This window comes from Callithrix jacchus, chromosome 5, assembly GCF_049354715.1.
Source record: "Callithrix jacchus isolate 240 chromosome 5, calJac240_pri, whole genome shotgun sequence".
In the NCBI taxonomy this organism is placed as follows: domain Eukaryota; kingdom Metazoa; phylum Chordata; class Mammalia; order Primates; family Cebidae; genus Callithrix; species Callithrix jacchus.
Window position 1 is genome coordinate 4,826,156 of NC_133506.1, and position 17,546 is coordinate 4,843,701.

The 17,546-nt window shown below is 38.6% G+C and overlaps 1 protein-coding gene and 1 long non-coding RNA gene across 7 annotated transcripts in view; one reads left to right on the forward strand and one right to left on the reverse strand.

Moving 5' to 3' along the window:
* LOC118153525 (uncharacterized) overlaps positions 1–4,898 on the forward strand; it is a 35,970-nt gene extending 31,072 nt beyond the window's left edge. Inside the window, exon 3 of the long non-coding RNA XR_008481136.2 lies at positions 4,760–4,898. This is a non-coding gene — a long non-coding RNA (uncharacterized LOC118153525). The remainder of the gene's footprint in view (positions 1–4,759) is intronic.
* ITCH (itchy E3 ubiquitin protein ligase) overlaps positions 1–17,546 on the reverse strand; it is a 150,142-nt gene that overhangs the window by 44,745 nt on the left and 87,851 nt on the right. For all 6 annotated transcript variants that reach the window (XR_004742718.3, XM_035298060.3, XM_035298061.3 and 3 more), the window contains 4 exons: positions 14,271–14,355; positions 9,229–9,357; positions 1,933–2,005; positions 809–880 (listed from right to left, as the gene is read on the reverse strand). Coding sequence is in view for 5 of the 6 variants with exons in the window: in XM_035298060.3 (XP_035153951.3) it covers positions 809–880; positions 1,933–2,005; positions 9,229–9,357; positions 14,271–14,355 (359 nt within the window). In the remaining variant the exon portion in view is untranslated. The remainder of the gene's footprint in view (positions 1–808; positions 881–1,932; positions 2,006–9,228; positions 9,358–14,270; positions 14,356–17,546) is intronic.

A 17,546-nucleotide genomic window follows, 5' to 3' on the forward strand; every position in this document is an offset into this window, starting at 1 on the left:
TGATATCTACAAGATAAAAATAAATAGAGTAACTCAAGTCTTTTTTTTTTTTAATTGATGTGGAGTTTCGTTCCTCACCCAGGCTGAAATGCAATGACATCATCTCAGGTCACTGCAACTTCCTCCTCCCAGGTTCAGGTGATTCTCCTGAGTAGCTGGGATTACAGGCACCTGCCAGCATACCCAGCTAATGTTAAAATTTTTAATAGAGATGAGGTTTCACTATGTTGGCCAGGCTGGTCTCAAACTCCTGACCTCAGGTGATCCACCAGCCTTAGTCTCCCAAAGTGTTAGGGTTATAGGCATGAGCTACCATGCCTGGTGAGTAAATTAAGTTTTGAAGACAAGTGAAAAGATCCATTGACTACTTTGGGAAACTCGTATTTTTTTTAGATAGTGTCAACAATGACCAGACTTTCTTTCCTGTATAAAAAAAAAACAAATTTAATTGTGCTTATTATAAAAATCCAAGTAATACTGAAGTGCAAAAACAAAAAGTCTTCCCCTTTCCTTTCTACACATCTGTTAATGTTCATATGGGTATTTCCAGACCTTTGGCTACCAAAAACCTATTATCTTACGTGTGCATTTATTTCAAATCAAATACCAGTTTATAAATGGAAACCTGAAACACATAAACACACACACATATCCTCTTAAGACCTAAGGGTACTGGCAATGAGATCACACTTGAAAACTTCAAGGACTTCAACTGAAGAAGTTCCAAACTGTTCAGATTAAACTGCCAGCACCAAAAGCTGGTCCTAGGGTAGCAGCAAGGGGAAAAATTGAGCGAATGAAACAATACCTGCTGAAAGGAATCCTCAAACAATGTTTTTCTTGTCACTGTAATCTTTATGTGCTGTGGCATGGCAAGTTGCTGAAACAGAAGAATGACTTAAGTCAACTCTCACCATTAAATCAGCCTATCAAAAAATCAAAAGGGCAAAGTTTTATTTACTTTTATCTATGCTTACAGAAACAATGTGACTATGAATATATAAATTTATATTCAATAACATTTACCAATGGATCTGTATTCATGCTAATTATAGATTAATATATGAAAATGGGGCCAGGTGAGGTGGATCACGACTCTAATCCCAGCACTTTAAGAGACCGAGGCTGGCAGATCACGAGGTCAAGAGATTGAGACCATCGTGGCCAACACGATGTAACTCCGCCTCTACTAAAATTACAAAAATTAGTCAGGCATTGTGGTGTGTGCCTGTAATCCCAGATACTCGGGAGGCTGAGGCAGGAGAATTGCTTGAACCTGGGAGGTGGAGGTTGCAGTGAGCTGAGATTGTGCCACTGCACTCCAGCCTGGGCTATAGAGCAAGACTCAGTCTCAAAAAAAAAAAAAATTTTACTTGACACATTATTAAGTAACCAATGTTTGTGGTTTTTCTTTTTTCTTTTTATTTGTTCAAAGGGTTTCAAGTTTAATTTTCTTCTTAAAAAAAAATTATAGAGATAAGGCCTCACTATGTTGCCCAGATTAGTCCTGAACTCCTGAGCTCGTGTAATCTGCCCACCTCAGCCTCCCAATGTGCTGGGATTACATGAGGTTTAATTTTCTGAACAACCAAAGTCACAAATGATCTAACCGATAAATTTATTTATTTGTGCTGGTGCAGTGGCTCACACCTGTAGTCCCAGAACTTTGAGAGGCCAAGGCAAGCAGACCATGAGGTCAGGAGTTTGAGACCAGCCTGGCCAACATGGTGAAACCCCGTCTATACTAAAACACAAAAACAAAACAAAAACAAAAAAACACAACTATTTATTTGCTCTAAAAATAGGGGAAAGAGATTCTAATGCTTCCTGTTTTATCTGTTTTTCTGTGAGTCAAGTATTTTCACAATCACTGTGTAACATAAGCAACAAAACAAAGGAAAGGGAGTACAGAGATATAGTTCCAACACTAACCTGACACCAGAACCGGAAATACTGAACCTTTGCTTTGAAGTCCCGAACATAGGCTATCTGAGGTCCATTGTCTCTGAGGAAGAACAAAGGTTAACATGACAAATAAAGCTGCTTGTAAAAGATAACACTGAAGGAAAGTGAAACATCCCACCCCCTCTCAGCACTTACTAGCTAAATACAAAAATACAGCATATTCCTGATACAACCATTCTTTAGTTTTTGGGAGATACTTCCCCATGAATACTTTTAAGTAAGAGAAAAAGCAAAAACAAAAAAATTTTGATCTTGTTGAAGCTACTATTACAGGATTTTCTTTTAAATGCTGCCAAATCTAAGAGGGCTAGGTAAAAGGGATTCTATCTGAGAATGCTGTCTATCCCAACATCTATTCCTTCCTTTATCCTTAAGTAAGTCCTTTGTTATTTAACTGAGCAGACTGCTTACTATAATAAAGACTACATTTCTCTATATGGCCATATAACTTAAGTCTCTAAGTGGAAGTGGTATATGAGACTTTCAAGAAGGATCTATTTGGCCAGGTGCAGTGGCTCACACCTGTAATCCCAGCACTTTAGGAGGCTGAGGCAGGTGGATCAATGGAGGTCAGGAGTTTGAAACCAGCCTGTCGACCATGGTGAAACCCTGTCTCTACTAAACATACAAAAATTAGCTGGGTGTGGTAGCAGGTGCCTCTAATCCCAGCTACCTGGGAAGCTAAGGCAGGAAAATTACCTGTATCTGGGAGATGGATGCCGCAGTGAGATGGCGCCACTGCAATCCAGTAAGGGCAACAATGTAAGACTCCATCTCAAAAAAAGAAAAAAAAAAGGTCCAGGCATAGTGGCTCACACCTGTAATCCCAGCACTTTGGGAGGCTGAGGCGGGCAGATCACAAGGTCAGCAGTTCGAGACCAGCCTGACCAACACAATGAAACCCTGTCTCTACTAAAAATACAAAAATTAGCTGAGCATGGTAGCGTGCACTTGTAATCTCTGCTACTCAAGAGGCTGAGGCAGGAGAATCACTTGAACCTGGGAGGCTGAGGTTGCAGTGAGCTGAGATAACGCCACTGCACTCCAGCCTGGGTGACAGAGACTCCGTCTCAAAAAAAAAACAACTGATTCTGTACACTGACTTTATATTATGTGATGCTGTTAAATTCACTTACTAATTCTAGTAGTTTTTTCTAGATTATGGTTTTTGCTGGAGTGCAGTGGTACGATATCGGCTCACTGCAACCTCCGCCTCCTGGGTTCAAGCAATTCTCCTGCCTCAGCCTCCAGAGTAGCTGGGACTATAGGCATGTGCCACCATTCCCAGCTAATTTGTGTATTCTTAGTAGAGACGGGGTTTCACCACATTGGCCAGGATGGTCTCGATCTCTTGACCTCATGATCAGCCTGCCTTGGCCTCCCAAAGCACTGGGATTACAGGCATGAGCCACCACGTCCAGCCGATTATGATTTTTTATATACAAAATTATGTTATTTGTGAGGGGAAAAAAGACAGTTTTACTTCTTCCTTTCCAATTTATATACCTTGTATTTCTTGTTTGTTTGTTTGTTTTTGTTTTTTGAGATGGAGTCTTGCTCTGTCTCCCAGGCTGGAGTGTAGTGGCACACTCACTCTAACCTCTACCCACAAGGTTCAAGTGATTCTCCTGCTTCAGCCTCCCGAGTAGCTGGGATTACAGGCGACTGCCACCACAACTGGCTAATTTTTATATTTTTAGTAGAGAAGGGGTTTCACCATACTGCCCAGGCTAGTCTGGAACTCTTGGCCTCAAGTGATCCACCTGCCTTGGCATCCCAAAGTGTTGGGATTACAGGTGTGAGCCACTGTGCCTGGCCTCTATTTCTTTTTCTCATCTCACTGCACTGGCTAGGAATACCAACAAAATATTGAGTGAAATAGATATTCTTGTCTTATTCTTGATCTTCTAGGGTATTTCATCATTAATTGTGATGTTGGCTGTAAGCTTTTGGTAAATTTTTTTTCAGTTAAAAAGTTTCCAAGGTAGCTGAGAGTTTATCATAAATTTGCATTGTATTTTGTCAAAAGCTTTTCCAGAAATGATCATACTATTTTTCTCCTTTAGTCTATTTTTTTTTTTTTTTTTTTTTTTTTGAGATGGAGTCTTGCTCTGTCACCCAGGCAGAAGTGCAGTGGCCTAATCTTAGCTCATTGCAACCTCTACCTCCTGGGTTCAAGAGATTCTCCTGCCTCAGCTTCCTGAGTAGCTGGGACTACACGAGTGTACCACCACGCCAAGCTAATTATTGCATTTTTAGTGGAGATGGGATTTCACCATGTTGGCCAGGCTGGTCTTGAACTCCTGACTTCAGGTGATCACCTACCTCGGCCTCCCAAAGTGCTGGGATTACAGGCATGAGCCACCAAGCCCAGCCTCCTTTAGTCTATTACTGAAATAAACTCCACTTGATGATAGTATAGTATCATTTTTATACATAACTGGATTTAATTTACCATTATTTTGTTAATGATTTTTACACCTATGTTTGTAGAAATATTAGTGAATAATTTTCTTACACTGTTCCTATCTGATTTTGGTAATAATATTATAGGAGCCTCATAAAATGAGATAGAAAACATTCCCATCTTTTGTATTTATGAATGAATTTGAATAGGACTGATGTTATTTATTACTTATAAGTTTGATAAACTCCATTCCCATCTTTTGTATTTATGAATGAATTTGAATAGGACTGATGTTATTTATTACTTATAAGTTTGATAAACTTTACCAGTGACACCATCTAGGCCAGAATTTTCTTCATGAGAAATCTTTCTTTTTTTTTGAGACAGGGTCATCCTCTGTCACCCAGGCTCAAGTACAGTGGTGCAATCTCAGTTCGCTACAGCCTCCTGGGATCAAGCAGTCTTCCCGCCTCACTCTCCCAAGTAACTGGGACTACAGGCATGCACCACCACACCCGGCTAATATACTGTATTTTTTATAGCAATGGGGTTTCACCAGGTTGCCCAGGCTGGTCCTGAACTCTTGAGCTCAAGTGATCTGCCCACCTTGGCCTCCCAAAGTGTTGAGATTACTGGCATGAGCCACTGGGCATGCCTTAAGAATTCTTTAATTATTATGCTTTTGATTTATCAGCTATAGGGGTATTTAGACTTACTATCTCTTCTTGTGTTTATTTTGGTGACATACCTTTTAAGGAATTTGTCCATTTGATCTAAAATGTTAAGTGTATTGGCAGAAGTATACCCTTTATTTTTTTTAATGTCTGTAAAATATATGGCGATATCCATCTTTTTTTCTTTACACATTTAATTTTTAAGGGTTGTTAGCATTATTAATATTTACCAAAAATAAATCTTCTAGCTTTGAGCACTCCATTGTTTCTTTTCTGCTTCAGTGAGTTCTGCTTTTATTTCCTTTCTTGTACTTACTTTAGGTTTAATAACTTTCCTTTTTCTAGCATCTCAAGGTAAAAGCAGAGATCACCGATTTTATCTTTACTATATTCTCATCTACTTCTTTAAAACAAAAAGTTTTCCTCTGAAGACTACTTTAGTTAAATCTCACAAATTGTGATGATATGTGGTGTTTTAATTATTATTCAATATAAAATATTTCCTGATTTTTATTATGACTTCTTTTTTGAGCAATGGTAGTAGTGTGATGTAAGGTCCACTGGACTATTGTTAAGTGATGGAGACAAATACAATTCTATCTTACACAAACCACTATTGTTTTAGGATTTTCTATTATAAGCACCCAAACTTAAATATAACTAAAATAAATGATAGAATAATATCTATCAATAATTTATTTCCATATCTAAATTACCTCTGTAATTTCATTAATACCAAATTGGTCTGATTTCCCAGTTTCTGCTTTAAACATAAAAGTTTTTAATGTGTAGAAATATAAAATTAGAAGGTAATAGGGAACTACCTTTGCTCTAAGAAAGCCTAATAAAGACACTATAAAAAAACTACCGACCAATATCCCTTATGAACACTGATGAAAAAATACTAAATAAAGTTATCAGCAAAAAAAAATATCTCAGCAGCATAGTAAAAGCATATTTTAATCCTTTTGACTAAGGAGGATTTATTCCTGGAATGCAAAAATGGCTTGACCTACAAAAAAATCATCATAATATACCACATTAACAGAATGGGGGTGGGAAAAATCACATGATCATCTGACTTGATACCAAAAAAGGATTTTACAAAATTCAACACACTTTCATGATAAAACAGTCCATAACAGAGATAGGAAACACTAGGAATAGTGGAAAACTACTTCAATATAATAATAAACTACTTCATATATAAAAATCTAACAGCAAACATCATATTCAATGGTTAGAAGTTGTTTCTTTAAGATGAGGAACACAAGAATGCCTACTTTCGCCACTTGCAGTCAACATAGTATTAGGAGCTCTAGCTAAAGGAAATAAGCAAGAAAAAAATAAAAGATATCCAAATTGGGAAGAAGAAAGCATCCATTTTCAGATGCTATGATCTTTTATGAAGAAAACACTAAATACTCCACACCAAAAACCCTGCCAGAATAAATGAATTCAGCAAAGCAGCAGCACACCAAGTCAATACACAATAATCAGTTCCATTTCTATATACTAAGAACAATTTGAAAAGAAAATTTAAAAAAAGTTCAATTTACAATAGCATCGCAAAGAATTAAAAATACTTAGGAATTAACCAAGAAGGCAAAAGACTTGTACACTGAGAACAACAAAACACTGCTGAAATAAATTAAAGAAAACACAACGATAGCCACATTCGTGGATTGGAAAACTTAATATTGTTTAAATGACCATGCTACCCCCAATGTGATCTATACATTCAATAAAATCTCCTATCAAAATCCAAAGACCTTTTTTTTTTTTTGGCAGAAATATAAAAATCCATCCTATATGGAATCTCAAAGGACCCTGAATAGACAAAAGAAGATTGAAAAAAGAACAAAGTTGGAGGACACATAGTTCCTGATTTGAAAACTTGCTACAAAGCTATAGTGTGGTACTGGTAAGTCAGACATACAAACCAACAGAATAAAGAGCCCAAAAATAATCCCTTGCATGTATGGTAGAATGATTTTTGACAATGGTGCCATAACCATGCAATGGGGAAAGGACAGTGAAAGGACAGTCTTCTCAAAAAATAGTGCTTGGAAAAACCAGACATCCACATGCAAAAAGATGAAGTTGGACCCTTATCCAACACCATATACAAAATTTAACTCAAAAGATAATGTAAGAACTAAAACTAAAGAACTCTCAGAAGAAAACTTAGGGCAAAGCTTTATGGTACTGGATTTGGCAATGACTTCTTGGATATGACACCAAAGGCACGGGTGACAAAGGAAAACATAACAGGCCAGGAGCGGTGGCTCATGGCTGAAATCCCAGCACTTTGGGAGCCTGAGGTGGGCGGATCACCTGAGGCTGAAGTTTGAAACCAGTCTGACCAACATGGAGAAACTCGGTCTCTACTAAAAATACACAATTAGCTGGGCGTGGTGGCACATGCCTGTACAATCCCAGCTTCCTTGGAAGGCTGAGGCAGGAGAATCGCTTGAACACAGGAGATGGAAGTTGCACTGAGCCGAGATCGTGCTATTGCAATCCAGCCTGGGCTACAAGAGTGAAACACCATCCCGCCCCCAAAAAGAAAACAAAGAAAAAATTGACAAATCAGATATCAAAATCTAAAATGTTTTATGCATCAAAGGGCACTATCCATAGTAAAAAGGAAACCACAGAATGGGAGAAAATAATTGCAAATAATGTTTTGATAACACCCAGAATATACAGAAAACACCTAAACTCAATTGCAAAAAACAATGGGAAGAGGACTTGAAGAGACAATTCTCCAAAGATATGCAAATGACCAAGAACCATATGAAAAGATATTCAACATCACAAATCATTAGAGAAATACAAAAAAAAGAAAGAAATAGCACATTAAGGATGGCGATTTAAAAAAGGCAATGAGGACAAAGGAAATAAAACATGAGAGCTAATGAGAATGTACAGAAATTGGAATTCTTCTGCACTACCAGTGGAAATGTCAACTGGCATTGACACTCTGAAAAACAGTAGGGTAGTTCTTCAAAAAAAATTAAATTAAAAAAAAAAAAAAATTAAATACAGAATTAATATTTAATCCAGCAATTCTGCTTCTGGGTATAGATACAAAAGTCATCGAAGTAGGGACTCAAACAGATTTGTTTTTTTGTTTTGTTTTGTTTTGTTTTTTAAGAGATGAGGTCTCACTCTCACCGAGGCTGGAATGCATTCGGCACCATGCCCAGCTAATTTTTGTATTTTTAGTAGAGATGGAGTTTTGCCATGTTGGCCAGGCTGGTCTCAAACTCCTGACCTCAGGTGATCTGCCCGGCTCAGCCTCCCAAAGTGCTGGGATTACAGGCATAAGCCACCATACCCAGCCTCAGGCAGATAACTGTATACCAATGTTCACAGCAGCATTATTTACAACCCCCCCCTGCAAAAAAAAATGGAAACAATGCAAATATTTGTGAATAAACAAAATGTGATATATCCATACACTGGAATATTATTCAGCCTTAAAAAGGAATGAAATTTTGATAGATATTACAACATGGATAAATCTTGAAGACCTTAGTGAAATAAGCCAGAAACATGGGAATAAATATTGTATGACTTCAGTAATATGAGGTACCTAGAGTAGTCAAATTCATAGCGAAATAAAGTAGAATGCTGGTTACCAGGTCTGTTAAAGTTCAAAGGGTACAGAGTTTCAGTATGGAATGATGAAAATACTCTGGAAATGGATGGTGGTATGTGCTCAATGCCAGTGAAATGTGCATATAAAACAAGAAACTTTGTTATATATTTTCCCACATACAAAAAAGACATAGAGCAAATAAGCAAATCGAAAGGTTACTTCTCAGAAATGGGGTAGGGGAGAAGTAATGGGAGCTTTTTTAAAGTCAAAAAATAATGGGAATGAAAGAAGGTGAAAATCAAAAACCAGAGATTAATTGGTAAGCAGTACAATACCTATAAATTCTAAACAGTTTCACTTAGTGCTGTGTGAACAAATGGTAACAAATATGAAAATCTCTAGGATAAAATATCCAAGAGGGAGATGGAAATGCAAAATACTTACCAAACAGAAACCTACTGTCGAACTAACTCAAGAAATACTAACGCTTCCACTCCTTGCTAATTCAAATCTTTATATCAAAAATCTGAAGGACTAGTTTTTTACTTTTAATCTACAATGTTTAGAAAACTTACAGGGCAGATTTTCCTGTGCGGGGATCTATATAGGTGGTAGTTCTTCTATTGTGGTCCACAAAATATGGAATTCCATCCACTGTGAATCTCATTTCCCAACCTTCAGGTAAAGGCTTTTCATTTAATTGACTACAAAACCCAAAAAAAAAACATAAACAAAAATATTAAAAGAGTTGCTTGTTTGCCGAGTACAGAAGCTACAAATATCAGTAAACATAGCAGAAATCTTTTAGAAAACCATTCAATTCAGTAATTTCAGTTGTATACTAGACATCTCTATGTGGACATCCTACAAACAGGTTAAACTCAGAAAGTCCATCAACTACAACTCAAGTCTTCTGCCATCTACCTGGCTTATGTTCCCCATTAGCTAGTGACCCACCTTAAACATCTCGTTAACCAAGCTCTAACCATTGTGCCTTAGAAGTCTTCATGTTCATCCAGGCATGGTGGCTCACACCTGTAATCCTAGCACTTTGGAAGGCCAAGGCAGGTGGCTCACAAGGTCAGGAGTTCGAGACCAGCCTGACCAACATGGTGAAACCTTGTCTCTACTAAAAATATAAAAAATTAACTGGGCGTAGTGGTGTGCGCCTGTAATCCCAGCTATTCAGGAGGCAGAGGCAGGAGAATTGCCTGAACCTGGGAGGTAAAGGTTACTGTGAGATGAGATTACTCCATTGCACCCCAGCTGGGTGACAGAATGGGACTCTGTCTCAAAAAAGAGAAGTCTTCATGCTCATCTATATTTCCAATCCCCAACACCATCCTTTCTCGGGCTTTGTTTCTCTTCTGCATTTTTTCAACAGCCACCTAACTAGTGTTCCTCATCTGGTCTCATTCCAAGTCTGCTCTGATATTGATACTACTAACAGAGTATCTTCCTAAAACAGAAATCTTATTAAATTAGCTTTCGCTGTAAAGTACTATCACTGTTCCATCACTACCAATTATTAAGACCTAAAGTTCTTCATATGGCACTCATTCAGCCTCTATACTCTGGCCTTAATGTTCCCTTTCAGATTTATCTCTGCACCCAAACCTCTAACTCACTTCCATGAATCCCATGATTTCAGTGTATGGCCACTCAGCATTTCCTTAAATAAGATATGATCTGTCACACCTCCAAGTGAAGCCTTTCTGTTTGTCCCATATTATCTACTGTTTTTCTACTAAGGCAACTCAAAAAAAGATTTTTTTTAAGAGACAGAATCTCTGTAATCCCAGCACTTTGGGAGGCCGAGGGGGGTGGATCACGAGGTCAAGAGATCGAGACCATCCTGGTCAACATGGTGAAACCCCGTCTCTACTAAAAATACAAAAAAAATTAGCTGGGCGTGGTGGCGCGTGCCTGTATACCCCAGCTACTCAGGAGGCTGAGGCAGGAGAACTGCCTGAACCCAGGAGACAGAGGTTACGGTGAGCCAAGATTGCGCCATTGCACTCCAGCCTGAGTAACAAGAGCGAACTCCATCTCAAAAAAAAAAAAAAAAAAAAAAAAAAGAGAGAGAGAGAGACAGAATTTCACTCTGTTGCCCAGGCTGGAGTGCAGTGGCATGATTATAGCTCACTGTAGCCTCAAACTCCTGGGTTCAAGTAATTCTCTCACCTCAGCCTCCCTAGTAGCTAGGACTGCAGGTGTATACCACTACACCCAATTAAATTATAAAATTTTATGTAGAGTATGGGGGTCTCATTATTTTCCCCAGGCTGGACTTGAACTCCTGACTGCAAGTGATTCTCCTACCTTGGCCTCCCAAAGCACTGGGAATCCAGAGGTTGAGACACCACACATGGCCTAAGATATTATTTATGAAGTATTCCATGCCACCTCCTTAAAACCTATCTTTATACCTTGAAAGCTCTGTGACCCTAGACAAGCTGCTTAATTGCTCTAAACTTCAGTATCTTTGTCCATAAAATAGAGATAACAATGTCTACGTAATGAGACTATATGAGGAATAAATGAGACAGGTAAAAAGATTCACAAACAGTGAGCCCTCACTCTAACTATAGATTGATCATTCTCTTTAGGTCTTCCAAGTTATTTCCTACATACTGCCAGCACATCATTTATCATGTATTGCAGTTTGTGCATTTGGCAGCAACTTCCCACCAGCCTGGGCAACGTAGGAACCCTGTCTTTCCAAAAAACCAAAACAACAACAACAACAAAACAAAACAGCTGGGTGTGGAGGCCCGTGCATGTAGTCCAAACTACTCGAGAGGCTGGGGCAGGAAGATTACTTGAGCCCAGGAGGTCAAGGCTACAGCAAGCCATGATCATGTCACTACATTCCAGCCTGGATGACAGAGGAGAGCCTGTCTCAAAACAAAACAAAACAGAAAAAAACTTGTACTCACCTAACCAAATACAAGTGTCAGATATAGACCCAAAAATGTAAAAAAGAGGTTTCTCAATTTGTTATATTTGCAAGATGATAAGCTCAGTAACAAGTTGTTGTCTTGAAAATAAATTGGATAGAACTAGGTCATCTGTGTTGTTAAAACAGAATTCTAACTTTAGCTATAAAACTTGGGAAACAAAAAAATGGTAGCAAATTATAGAAAGGGGACTTCTTCAATTCTATCCTTAGAAGATTCTAAAGAGGAAGTAAAAATGTTATCTATGAACTTGATTCTTTCTTTATGGAAACTAAATAAATTTAAGTAAATGCAGTAACTTCATTTAGAAAGAAAATGGTCATTTGTTGGTAGAAAGAAAAAGCTATTTTAAGTTTAAACAATATCTTCTTTTGTTTATTTTTATTTTTTTGAGGCAGAGTCTCACTCTGTCACCCATGCTGGAGTATAGTAGCATGATCTTGGCTCAGTGCAACCTAAACCATACCTTCAGAACAAAAGTTCTTAAAACTTTTGAGCTATGGAATATATGTGCTGAAATTATACCAAAAGAGAGGTCTGGCTTTTGCCCTTAGCTAGTGGGTGGTGATGTTTTAGGCCCTTGGAATGAACTGTGTATTAGGAATATCTTTGTGGGGAAGTTTTGATGACTAGATAGTCAATAATGTGAGTTATGATGGAGGCTATGGCACATGGAACATCAGCTCCAACCTCTGGAGGAACTAGAGACTAAAGGCATTAGCCCAAATCTCCAGAAGGGCTGTAGACAAAAGGCCAACCAAGAGGGCAGTATGGGATCAAGCGACCCAAAAAATCCTAGATAGCAGAGACTTCCGTGGTTGGCAATACTCAACCTCAATGTGTACTGTCCTGCAACAATTCTGGGTATACAGAGCCCTCCCAGACTGTCCTGCATACTTCTTCCTTCTGCTGGTTTTATTTTGCATCCTTTCTCTAAAATAAATGTGACTGTAAGAGTTTTCAATAAGTTCTGAGTATTTCTAATAACTGATCAGACCTAAGAGTGGTGGTAGGGGCCCCCAAATTTGTAGACAGTTGGTCTGGAGTTGTCCTGTGGACAACAATATTGTGCCTGATGACTGAAACGAGGGCAGTTTTGCGGAGGACTATGCCCTCTCACTGTACAATCTGCCAAATTCCTTGCAGAATGGAACTCTCTGGCAGTATAATAAATGGATAGTATTACAGATTGTTATGGGTTGAACTGGGTCCTCCCTCCAAATGCATATTTATATCCTGGCCCGCATAACTCAGGATGTGACCTTATTTGAACACAGAGTTACTACAGATGTATAAAGATGAGGTCACACTGAAGTACTGTGAGCCTCTAATCCTATAGGACTGATATCCTTATAAACAGGAAATTTGGGTATAGATAGACATATAGACAGGAAGAATGCCATGTGAAGACTGGAGTCATGCTGTCACAAGCCAAGGGGCCAAAAGAAGCTAGGAGAAAGACTTGGAACAGATAATTTCCTAGTATCTTCAGAATGAGCATGGCTCTGCTGACATCGTGATCTCAAGTTTCTAGCCTCCAGAACTGTGAGACAGCACATTTCTGTGGTTGAAGCAACCTCCTTTGTGGTACTTTGTTAAGGCAACCCTAGCAAACTAATATGCATACTACTATAAAATGTTACAAAGATAAACCATTATATATACATAATTGTCAAAACATTATTCCTGTAATCCCAGCTAGTCAGAAGGCTAAGGCAGGAGGATCACTTAAAGCCAAGAATTGGGAACAGCAGTTGAGAACAGCCTGGGCAACAAAGGGAAACTTTTGTGATAATATATGTATCTCTTTACTAATAAATTAATTAGCAAGTCCTTGTAATGATGTGTATAAACAAGTATTCAGAGATACCTACAACAACCACAGAATATTTTTTAACACCCTATGACTTCTACTGATGGCAAAGTCCTAGGCATTCTTAATTCTACATGGTAGTAGCCTACATTCATAATGGAAGAAGATATTAAATTTCCAGTAAAGTCTAGTAAAACTGAGCATGTATTTTTTTCCCCTCTTAGCCATATACCCTGGATTCTTAACCAGTGATCCCAGGTTAAGAAACCCTGATTTAGAATTACTAATCTGTTCTTAGTAATTTAAAATATATAATAAGTATATTCTCACGTGCCAGTGAAGTATTTTGTTTTTTCTATTGGTTTTTACAGGCCTCAACCTGTCCTCCAAGTTGGAATGTACTGGCACAATCACGGCTCACTGCAGCCTCAACCTCCTGGGATCAAGTGATCCTCCTACCTGAGTCCTCCAGGTAGCTGGGACTACAGGTTTAACATGCTAACACATCCAATTTTGGGGGATGTTTTTGTAGAGACAGGTCTCACTGCATTACTCAGGCTGGTCCTGAACTCCTGGCCTCAAGCTGTCCTCCCTCCTTGGTCTCCCAAAGTACCAGGATAATGGACAGGAGCCACCACATCCAGCCAAAGGTTTTTTCTGTGCTTTAAAGAAACTCAAATTTTCCATTAGATGAAAATAATAGTATAATTTTCTCTTTCTAAAGTATGCAGGTGATTAATGTTTTAGGTCTCTGGCAAAAGAATATGAACTTTGATCTTCTTCAGTTGTTAGAAATAAGGTACAATCTTTAGGAGATTAAATATACACAAGTAACTATTCTTACCCTTGACTTCTGGGGTCTTCCCATTGTGTAATCCGAGTGTTGTGGTTGACAAAATATACTCTGCCATTACTGTCTGTTCTCTTCTCTTTGGGAAGGGCGGCAAGGGTTGGGGGAGAAGCAAAGCATTAGCATTAGCATAGTCTTCTTGCTCAAGGTAAAATAAAATGATCTGAATTTGCCTGTTTCTCATTGCATTATTTTACAGTTTTTAAAACACAGCTTTAAAAGGTTTAATTTATTCTTTGACTATTAAAAGCACATCCTTATTAAAGTTATAGAAATATTACATTTTAGAAGCGAAATAGACATATTTTATGTCCTAACCGTAAGATCTTTCTACTCAATCCAACCAAGAACAGCAAGAATAATAAATAGTTATTTAGTTTTTCACACAGGAACTTCACTTTATTCTTAATACTCCCATAGGGTAGGTGAATTTATCTTTATCCTTAAGATAAGAAAACTCAGATAGGTTAAATAATCTACCTGAAACCTCAGAATTAAGTAGCAAAGATGAGATGTAAACTCAGGTCTCCATTCAGAATTTTTTTTTCCATACCACATCATTTCATTTATTAAAATACAATAAAGTGCCAAGCATGGTGGCTCAGGCCTGTAATCTCAACACTTTGGGAGGCCAAGGTGGGCAGATCACTTGAGCTCAGGAGTCTGAAACCAGCCTGGACAACATGGTATAACATTGTCTCCACAAAAAATACAAAAAAAAGTACTCGGCTGTGCTGGCACACACCAGCATTCCCAGCTACTTGTGGGGCTAAGGCAGGAGGATCGCCTGAACCTGGGAGGTCAATGCTGCAGTGAGCTGAGATCACACCACTGCACTCCAGCCTGGGTGACAAAGTTAGACCCTGTCTCGGAGGAAAAAAAAAAAAAAAGTATGTGTGTGTGTGTGTGTACACAAACATCTATAATAAATATATAAGAATATATATAAGGAATATAATGTAATTCTTTTGTATATGCTAGGCATTATTCAACTAGAAAAGACCTTATTTCTTTTCTTATATACTTAACGTATCTTGTTCCTTAATATACCCAGTTCCAAAATCCTAAATAACTACAATTCTATACAAGGGATGTGAAGCAGAACTCAGTTCTCTAATTACTGCATCTAAAGCTGCTGCTTGTTCCCCAACTGTCTCTTGCTTTAGGATTCTCCTTGTTTTCTTGTTTCCTGTCTACAAAATTTTACCTACCTTCCTGAGATCTCCCCATTAAGGTTTAAAAGATGTCGATATCATTTTCTCTTTTAATAAACAAATTAAGGCTCGGTGTGGTGGCTTATGCCTGTAATTCCAGCACTTTGGGAAGGTCGACGCAGGCAGATCACCTGAGGTCAAGAGTTCAAGACCAGCCTAGCCAACATGGTGAAATTCCGTCTCTACTAAAAATACAAAAAATGAGTTTGTTGGTGGGCGCCTGTAATCCCCAGCTACTCAGGAGGCTGAGGCAGGAGAATCACTTGAACCCAGGAGGCGGAGGTTGCAGTGAGCCCAGATCATGCCACTGCACTCCAGCCTGGGCAACAGAGCGAAACTCTGTCTCAAAAATAAACAAACAAACAAACAAATCAAATAGGCTTGAAATTTTAATTTAAGTTCTGCTATTTGTGAACTACTGACTTCTCTGTCCTACTATCAGTTAATTCTTCAAAAGATGGAACTTACTGTATCCTAATTTTTTTTGTTTGTTCAGCATGTCTCAAAATGAGTAACTAATGTATTTAAGATCACAGAATGATTCAAACTTTTTAAAAGCTTAGTTTCTAAAAATCAGCATTTTCAAACAAATATTTAAGCTTAATCCACCTTGACACAACTAATTTCTATTTCCTGTGGCTTGAAAAATTAGTAACTATTGGCCGGGCACTATAATCCCAGCACTTTGGGAGGCCAAGGCTGGTGGATTGCCTGAGGTCAGGAGTTTGAGACCAGCCTGGCCAACAGGTCGAAACCCTGTCTCTACTAAAAATACAAAAATGGTGGTGGGCACTTGTAATCCCACCTACTGGAGAGGCTGAGGCAGAAGAATCGCTTGAACCCAGGAGGCAGAGGTGGCAGTCAGCCAAGATTGTGCCATTGCACTCCAACCTGCTGGGTGACAAGAGCAAAACTCAATCTCAAAAAAAAAAGAAAGAAAGAGAAAAGAAAAGAAAGAAAATTTGGTAACTATTTTTAAAATAACACTTGGTATCATTTGGATGAGTTTTAGGTCAACTTACAGTCTTATCAAGTTTGTATTTGGTAATATTTCCTTTTATTTCCAACACTGATTTCATGATTTTAAGTAGCAGTGATAACCGAAGTTATAATGGCTGTAAACCTGCTTCTGACATTTAAAGCTACTTCCTATGTCAGCTGATCTTAAAATGAAAATAGAACTCCAAACGTGCATAATATACAGAAAAATAGGACCCTGCATCTTATGACACACAGGTTTTGCTGGTCAAGGCATCTTCAGTGCATAAGCTTATCACCAACTCAAAGGCTGCCTCTAAAGAAAACATAATCACCCACAGTGTCACAGTTTGCGCTTGTTAACATGATAGCAAGATAAGTTCATGCCTTCGCAGTAGCATTAAGTTCTTAAAAATTTATTTGCAGAATCTAGAATTTTCTTTCTCTCTCTCTCTCTCTTTTTTTTTGAGACAGAGCTTTGCTCTGTTGCCCAGGCTGGACTGGAGAGCAGTGGCGTAATCTTGGCTCACTGCAGCCTCACCACCTCTCAGGTCCAAGCAATTCTCCTGCCTCCGCCTCCCAAGTAGTTGGGACTACAGGCACCCGCCACCACTCCCAGCTAATTTTTGTATTTTTTGTAGAGATGGGGTTTCACCATGTTGGCCAGGCTGGTCACAAAACTCCTGACCTCAGGTGATCCACCTGCCTCGGCCTCCCAAAGTGCTGGGATCACAGGCATGAGCCACCACACCTAGCCAGAATCCTTTCTTGTTTAAAAATATATATCCAAATAATTTTTATAACCTAAAAATAATACTGTAACTACATAGCTGAGCATATATTCAACTTTTTTCTTTTTCTTTTTTTTTTTGAAATAGTCTTGCTCTGTCGCCCAGGCTGGAGTGCAGTGAGCAATCACAGCTCACTACAGCCTTGACCTCTCAGGCTCAAGCGATCCTCCCACTTCAGCCACCCAAGTAGCTAAACTATAGGCATGCACCACCACACCTAGCTAATTTTTGTATTTTTTGCAAAGATGAGGTTTCACCATGTTGCCCAGCCTGATCTCAAATTCCTG